We start from the raw sequence: 8,593 nt of genomic DNA on the forward strand, positions 1-8,593 counted from the left end.
TTTTGTTGTCAAGCCTTATGTAGCTCAGTATCTGTGACTGGTTACTGTGTTGTAATTTGTGTGCCTATTTTTGGTGTGTGCCAGTGCTGTAAATACGCTTTTATGTGTGCTGAAGTTGTGTGTACCAATGTTTTTGAATGATCATCAAATATTCGTGTGCTTCTTCTGTTGAAAGAAAAAAAAAATGTTGCTCCGATTTCACCCCAGCCCCGCTCCAGCAAAAACCTGTCACTTGTCTCATGTCAGCCAGACTAAACAGTTGAAAACAAATCATTAACTTTGCACTGTCATGGTCACATTTTTGTAGACTTTTGCACTGTTTTGCACCAGTGAACTTTTAACATTCTTTTGATATGTTTTCAGGCATCAAAGAGATAACATCCACAAAAAAAAAGGTCATACTTACAGAAACACCACTCTTACCTCGTATTAATGAGGCATTAAAATGGTAAAGTGTGCCGTTAGGTGAATAATTTAGTTGGGGAAGAAAATCTTCTAAAGTTTTATTCAGGAAGGAATAATAGATACTGAATATTAATTGAATGTTAATATATCTTCATATGTAGCTACACTGATTAACAAAGAATATATATGAAACATATGAAACACATTAACTCATATTACAGCTCACACACTGATAATTATTCTGTAGTATATTTTAATTGACAATCATGTAGAATTGGATTATTCTTCTTTTTTCTGCACAAATTGGTATATTAGTATGTAATACTAACAAATGCCAAAACATTATTCACATCATACCGGACAAGTGCCTCTGTTATGCAATTTTTTTATTTTAGATTAACCATCAGTCACCAGCCATTGAAAACAATCATCAGTTCAATACTCAAATGGCACACAGATACAACAAGGACCCCTGTAGGGATCAGCTTCTAAAGACAAGCAATGAGCGAACCTAATTAAAAACGTAATGGAGAGCCTTTGAGCACAAAGTACAGCTTAATTGTTTGCGTGGAAAAGTTAGTGAAAAGGGACCAACTTTTTACCAAACAACTGCAAACACACTGCCAACAACCTACTGAGATCTGTGTGCAGTCAGGTACAGCAGGTCTGAATCTGCCATTAGAGCTGATGGGGGGGGGGACAGTGTGCTGGTCTTTGTCCGATACAGAATTTAAAAAAAACAAACAGCTGTTAATCATTAAACAGAATCAAAAACACAACCAAGAGGCAACTAATGTGTGCCGTTAAGTGAGACTTCAGAGTGTGTGTTTTGAACACTGTATTTTGTGGTTAGTTATCTCGATAAGGTGTTCGGTGATCGTTTTGATTGGTTTGTTGTTTCGGGATTTTTTTGTGTCTTTTTGACCAATACAGTTCAGGCTTGTACAATAAATAGTGATAAATAAAAAAAACACAGAAATTATCATTTTTCAATGAGTGTTGATTTATTTTTTCAAACTAATCCAGGTAAAAGGACATTAATTTAACTTTCATTAATGCATAGTTTCAGTGATACAGATGTCTTTTTTTTTTTATATTTAGTTTGCATAAACCGTCAGCATAAAATGAAAACCTTCAAAATAAAAAAGTAAATAAATTGCAAAGATATGATCCGTGAGCCATTCTTAGCCCTGCCATTGCCCTTGACCACAGTACTGGCTTCAGATCTGCAGCTGGTCCCCGTTGCTGCACTGCGGGCGTCTACAGCTTATAAATATGTAAGTTGGGTCAAATGCAGCGGACAAATTTTCCCCAAGAGGGATTAAAGCAGTATACAGTATGGAAGCTGCAAATGAGACAAACAGAGCATCAAAGAATATGACAGAATGACAAGATTATAAATAAGTGATGGACAGTTGCCAAAGAAGAAAATACTGTACTGTATGTATAAGAGGTAAATCACAGAGATTCTCAGAATGATGTGCAGAGATTGACTGCCTCCTGACACTCAAGATCACAGCAATAAAACTGCTGACATGGGAAGATGGAGCTATAGCACCAGTCTCGCCCATCCCTCACACGATCCATAACAGCTTCATTCAGGAAGACAAACACAGCAGGTGGACCAAGAGCCATAGGCACGGCCATGTCCTGCAAAACCATCGGCCCCTATGGCGTCCATCAAAGTGATGGGCTGGTCGGAGAAATTATGGCCTCTGTCCACATGTGACATAACTCAGCCTCTGTACAACCACACAACAGTATTTATGACGACTGCGGTTGAAGTCTGACCTTTTCAAGAAGCTTAGGGACCTTATTAGAAGGTGAAAGTTAATGTATATTCAAAAGGCACTTACAATAATCGTATGTGAGCACCAATAAGCCCCCAAATCAGAAACATGTTAATTCACAAATTCATTCTGTTTTCTAGTCTCTGATTGCCTCATGCTGAATAAATGTCCCTGCTCCGATGTTACCGAAGTGGAGCCAGTGCAGAGTTTTGTCTCGAGTCAGGCATCGTAGCGCACACTGCCATAGAGTGTCCTGCTCCGCAGCCAATCAGAAGAGGTCTGAGACCAGAAACGAGCTGTGGCTGACGGACGTCGGTCTGTGAACCGTTTCCACACATTCCGTGTTCGTTCCAGCCCCAGGAGAGGAGGCGCCCCCCTGAAAAGGAGAGGGGTTATGGGTCAGTGGAGCTGACAGGAGAGAGAGGGGGGGGGGGGTCTGCAGCACTGTAGCACTTAGGATAAAATTAGCAGCCAGGAGAAAAACAAAAAGTCTGGAAAGAAAAAAGAAACCCACAGAAAGCATGCGATCACACACAAACACACACACACAGCCTCTCTGTTCCCAACACTGACACTCAGTAATAAAGCCTCCCTGCTCTTCACAGCTGGTGAGGTGTTGGTGGGTGTGGTCAGGTCTGCATCACTGAGGAGACACGTGCCATGGCAACACAGTTACCTAATAGGCTCCATTGCCATGGCAACAGAAGCGAGCTTGCTTTCTCAAGGGTAACACATCTTCAAGCTTTCCCCATCCCTGCAGTTGTGTGTCTTTCATGCCGTCTTTTCATTTATTTCATCGTGCTGTTCCTTTGTCTTTCTGCGTTTCTAGCTCGTCCCTGAAAATCGGCGGCATCAAAGATTTGGATTCGCCAAGTGACACATATGCTTTCGCCATTTAACAGACCAAGATATCATGCCAGCAGCTTATGTCAGTGTGACATTATGCCAAACACGGATTATGCATTACAAACACACACGTAGCCCTTTTAGTCTTTAAGATACTGCATGTATTTATAACTTCCATCTTTGCTTAAGGTTATCCAGTAAACGTCCTGGTTCTCATTTATTAGTGAGCTTAATGTGTTGAAGCATTTTGTTCTTTGGGGAAAAAGCCTTTTTTTGGTGCTGTGCTTAATTCATGGACTCACTGACTGGAGTACAGCACATCAGTGTTTCCATGGCAACAAAGTGCCTGCACAATATTCTGCACAACAAAAGGATTAAAAAAATCAAGACACTCAAACCAAAAGCCATTTCCTTGTAAACAAACCCTGTCGTTTGGTTTTACATTTAACATTTTAAAACCTCACACCTAATTAACAACACCACAGCGACACAATCTGTTTTTTTTTTTTAGCGTGACTAACATCATACTACAGGTACAAGTTAAAACAGGATCTGATCTAAGGTGTTTGTCCTAAGTTCCTGTTTAGATCGAAAATGTTCACATTAACAAAAATCTTTCCCCAGATTGGATGAGCTGTGCCCACAGCGTCTTTGGCCTATCTCCCACCTCTGACCACCGATGATGAATTTCATACATGAGGAACACTTCCTCAGGTGCAAATGGGCAAGGGCTGAACAGGCAACAGATATCATGAGCAGCATGCAATGCTCTCCGTTTCTTTCCGCCTGACCTACTTCAGCACCAGAAATAGCAGCACTCAGGTCTCTGCTTCCAATCCTGTTTTGCTATTTCATTGCTCCTGCCACCACGCTCGAGACAGGAGGAGGAAAAGAGGAGAGCATGGCACAGGAGCGAGGTGCACAAGGTTCACATGAGCTCTCACTTTACTTGCTTCTGCTTTCTCGTCGCATAACTGAACTTCTGAAAGCACAGAGCAGTGCTTTGTGAGAACTGTCATTATGACGGACAGCCGGCGTTAACAATTTCCTAATTATAATGCTATATTCAGTTAACTGTTCAAATTGGTCAGAACACCAAAAGTGGACGTCCATTTGCCATTTACCAGCGATATCCAGCCTTCCCGCTCTAATGGAACCCTGTGCTCGAGTTTCAACGTTCATCTGCGGTATTTATATTCATGTTGATGTACAAAAACTTTGTCAGTGTTCAAATTTTTACGTGTTAAGATTTTACTTCCAAAATGTTTCATAGTGCAAGTCTGTGACTATAGTATGGGAACGCCTGAAAAAAAAAATAGAAGCATCATTTGATCTCTTTGTAAACGTGATGAGGAATCACAAACTATAGATTGCCATGTCTATGTTCTGTTCTTATGTGGATAAAGGGAGACGGCTTTCCAAACACTCTGGAACTGGAAAAACATGCCTGCAAATGTGAGTGTGGTTAATTCAGCTCTTTTACAGGCCTGTTCTGGTAATTGCTTCTGTCAATGATACCCATCTATCCATGCTGTAATTACTTCCTGATGCAAAGGCCACAGAGCAATGAGCTGACCCCAGAAATCCTCTACAGCATTACCAAAAGGATTAATATTTCACACTGATGTTTAACTGTAATATATTAGACAGTTCCCTTACTCACTCTCTGGTACAGAGAGGAGGATGACTTGAATTAGTTCAGCCTTACCTATGTGTATTCCCTGTTCCTTTATGTAGTAAGAGACAGAGTCATGTTAGGCCAAAAGTGGAGTCTCTTGTTTCAGCCAGTTGCACTTACTGAAAACCGATAAGTTTAGATTTCTGCTTAATTTCTTTGAAACCTCTCTTCCTAGATCTACTTTTCAGTGCAGTTGTGTATTATGTTGTCAGATGTTTTGCTTATCTTTATCTATTTTCCCGCAATAGGGCAGTTTTTGAATACAAGAAGAAACTTATAAGAAAATACACTCACCTACAATTGCAAGGTTATGTTCAGATCCACATGCAATCTGTGGAGAAAAATATTTGAAAAGGGATTAAAATGCATGTTGAAAGCAAGCAGCCAATTTAAAGACTGTAATATTCAAGAATTGTTATGCTGGCATGGATACTGAGATACTTTGTAACCAAACCTGCTCTGAAACTGAAATAAAATGCCATATGTCAAGATGTAGTCATCCAATTTATTCAAAACTACATACAACTTACTGCACCCAGTGCACAGTAAATACATTAGATGCCTTCTCCCCTCGCTACCAGTGCATCATCAGAGAGCAGAGCAGAAAACTGCAACAGAAAAGCCAGCTCATTCATAAAAAGGTAGAACATACTGCTGGGCTGTCCGGAGGACTTAATGTAACTGTCTCAGGATGGCTGTGTGTGCTTGCCTTTGCGGAAAAAAGTCCATTAAATTGTAAAAGGTTTTAGTCAGCAGTCTTTCCCTTTTCGTGACTGCTACAGGAACTGAGGGGACACATTTAAAATTCTGATCCTGAAATATACAACAAGAGTAACATGAGACAGAGCTCTCTAGATGGATAAAGCTGTATTACTAGCAATAAAAGTCATTGAATTGTGTCTATATATCCTCGTTAATACAGATTGAACTGCAGTGTTTTTATTAAATCATACAGCTGTGGCAAACCATGAATAGAAACACATCCATTGATTCCTGAACCACTGACAGGTTATAATTTGTTACTCCATAATGTTCATAGGCCTCATAAAAGGGTGACAGTTGACTAAATATTGACTCTGTGGGTATGTAGCATGTTAGGAAGACTAACATGGTAGGGTGTGCTGAGAGATTCATAGTCCACTCAACTAATCCATCTTGCCTTTAGCTTTACACACTCAAGGTGACTACGCCTTGACATACGCAAGCTCTGCTGCAATGATCTGTGCACAGTGGAAGAATGATCCAGAGCTTGCCCTTGGACATCCCTGACATCCACTTTATTGGCAACGATCTCCAGTCATACAGCTGCCATTTAGACTACAGGTTAACTGCTGCAATCCTGAGATGCTCACATATAATTGCCCTTATGGGAAAAAAGAGCTCTGCCTTCGCTGATTTTAAGTGGTCCTCTGGGAATGTGTGTGTGCCCTACACACACTAGAGCTTGCACCACGACACATAGTGATGCAAATCTTAAGGAACCCACTCTTAGTGGGCCTGGTTCTCATTCAGTGGGTCTGTGTTGCAGCTGATGCAAAACAACACTCAGCAACCCTCAACTGTCTGCTGCCCCCTGCTGGACTGACAGACAATTTCTGCTAAAACACGAGAGCAACAGTCAAAACAATAACAATCAACAGAGTATCATTAATACCCGTAACACTGCATCTTAAGTGCACCACCTGTATAAATGTTTGTCATATGCCCGTCGTCAAGTCTTACCTGCGTCGCTCCACAGAGGACTTCAACCTCCGCAGGGAGGCAAGCCTCCTGGTTCCCAGCTTCTGCTGAAGGCCCCACTGATGGCCGCTCTGGGTTCTGACTGGTTGATGCTAGTCGGCCCAGCTGTCCATAATCTCCTCTGCCCCATGTGAACACTCTCCCAGTCTCTGAAATGGATGATAACTTTGTTTAGATATGACAACAGTCCTGTTAAATCCTTGACTGACATTATATGCGTCATTATGTTTAACCTGTTTGAGCAACAGTGTGTGTCCAGCCGCTCCACACGTGAATAACTTTCTCCCCACCCAGGAGTGAGCGCTTCACAAGAGAGGGAGAGGACAGGAAGGGCTCTGTGGTGGTCAGCTGGCCGTGCTTGTTGCTTCCCCACAGAAACAAATCACCGTCTCCTGCACACACGACAGGAGCGACATTACTCTTCATCCGGCAGAGGCAGCAACAGAAAGAGCAGAGCAGTAATTGAGTGGAGCTGGTCAACTAATTACAGGACAGATGGGAGGCCAGACATGATGTATGAACATGAAGTGGAAGACAACTCACTAGTACAACCTGAAAGTGAAAATGCTCTCTGGGAAGAGAGGAGCAGCACAAATGCATTACATATCTGCTTTTGGATTATAGCCTCTCTTATGTTTGCCTGCTGCTCTTCAAGCCATTCAGTGAAATTATACACTTCAGAAGCATCACTGAAAAATGGGGACTGGAGCACAGTAGTGGTGAAACATCGGTATGTTTTTACTGGCTGCAAATCAATCTGTGTACTCCGGTTTCTTTTTGACCCTTGGAAGTCTCCGGTCTTCAGTGTGAGAAGAATTTGGTTCAGCTGCATGCTGCTGGAAGATGTGCGGAAAATGTTCCAGCCCTGTTTATTTTGGAGGGCACTCTGGCCAGTTTGAAAGTCAATACCTATTATTTCTGGTGCAAATATCTTGCTGGAATGCTGACATTCAAAATCACAATAAAAGCACCTTGAACTGCTAAATTAACTGCCTTGTTTGTTTCCTCTCTTAATCTCAATCTTCTGCAAACACCTTCAACATGTCCTTATACTTTCAAGTATAAATAAATGAAATATATATAGTAGTAACACAAACCAAGGGTTGTAGTGAGGCCACTGGAATTAGAGAGTAGGAAAAATGTGTTGCACACTCTGGCTCCATGTGTATTTCTTTTTCATTTAATTTTATGACATTTCAGAGAGCCTGTGTCATACCTGTAAGGCAGACACAGTGTGCTGAGCCTGCAGTTACCATGCGTGAAGTCTTCTGATCCAGACCTGCAGCATGAGAACAAGTATCTGGTCACATTTATCAATCATCAGAAGCACTGTTTAACTACTTCTATTCAGTTCAGTGTTTCACTAACCTGGTACCAAAGAGGGCACCATAGAGCCGAGGTGTGATGGGACAGGGCGTGGACTGAGTGCTCTCTTAGCGTGCCTGAAAAGACCACTTCCCCACTGATATACACAGCCTGAGTCTTAAGGCAGAAGAGAAAATTAGGATGTATGGATTTACTACTAAATGAAAACACAGTGAGGAGGTTTTTGGTGCAAACTTACCAGTAACAGCGAGTGAATGTCTGAGTCCTGCTGCGACACTCACCACGGGCTCCCTCAGACTCTGAGAACAAACAGCACATTGACACTGAGGGTCTAAGGGCAGCGGCTGCTGAATGTTACATACAGATTGTAAAGCCACCTGAATATATACACATATATGTATATATACACACATATACATTTATATATAGAAATAAAACATGATTTGACTTGACATCTGCTTCAGAGAAACTGATGAGGTGAAGTTGTTTTGTGACAGTTTTGATCACTCATTAGATGAAGGTATGACAAATGTTACAGTGGCTATATAGTGTCCCTTAAAGTAAGTAAAACGTACTTCACCCGTGTGCTCACCTTCACAACCAGTGGATCTGCAGAGTGTGTGACTGTCTGTCCAACACCAAGTTGTCCAAATGCATTGGAGCCGCATGCCAGTACTCCACCACAATCTGTAAGTGTGACATAAAAAGAAAAGAAACATAATAAAATATTCAACATTTGGATGGGTGAAAGGTACATCCCACTCTTAACATTAAAATGCAATGAATTCTGGTCCCTCATGAAAAGTCT

At 41.5% G+C, this 8,593-nt stretch overlaps 1 protein-coding gene and 1 long non-coding RNA gene across 2 annotated transcripts in view; one reads left to right on the plus strand and one right to left on the minus strand.

Annotated features, from left to right (window-relative positions):
- Positions 1-1,500: 1,500 nt before the first annotated feature.
- The window catches only part of sergef (secretion regulating guanine nucleotide exchange factor), a 9,855-nt gene continuing 2,762 nt past the window's right edge, over positions 1,501-8,593 (minus strand). The window contains exons 4-11 of the mRNA XM_035664998.1: positions 8,378-8,472; positions 8,024-8,084; positions 7,828-7,941; positions 7,676-7,738; positions 6,693-6,851; positions 6,442-6,608; positions 5,014-5,050; positions 1,501-2,571 (exon numbers count right to left, since the gene is read on the minus strand). Coding sequence (XP_035520891.1) covers positions 2,378-2,571; positions 5,014-5,050; positions 6,442-6,608; positions 6,693-6,851; positions 7,676-7,738; positions 7,828-7,941; positions 8,024-8,084; positions 8,378-8,472 — 890 coding nt within the window. The 3' untranslated portion in view covers positions 1,501-2,377. The remainder of the gene's footprint in view (positions 2,572-5,013; positions 5,051-6,441; positions 6,609-6,692; positions 6,852-7,675; positions 7,739-7,827; positions 7,942-8,023; positions 8,085-8,377; positions 8,473-8,593) is intronic.
- Positions 3,915-5,210, plus strand: LOC118330475. Its single transcript, XR_004796832.1, has 2 exons — positions 3,915-4,228; positions 4,448-5,210. It is a non-coding gene; the product is annotated as an uncharacterized LOC118330475 (long non-coding RNA).

This window comes from Morone saxatilis, unplaced genomic scaffold, assembly GCF_004916995.1.
Source record: "Morone saxatilis isolate NCDOM2014 unplaced genomic scaffold, NCSU_SB_2.0 Contig2, whole genome shotgun sequence".
NCBI lineage: Eukaryota > Metazoa > Chordata > Actinopteri > Moronidae > Morone > Morone saxatilis.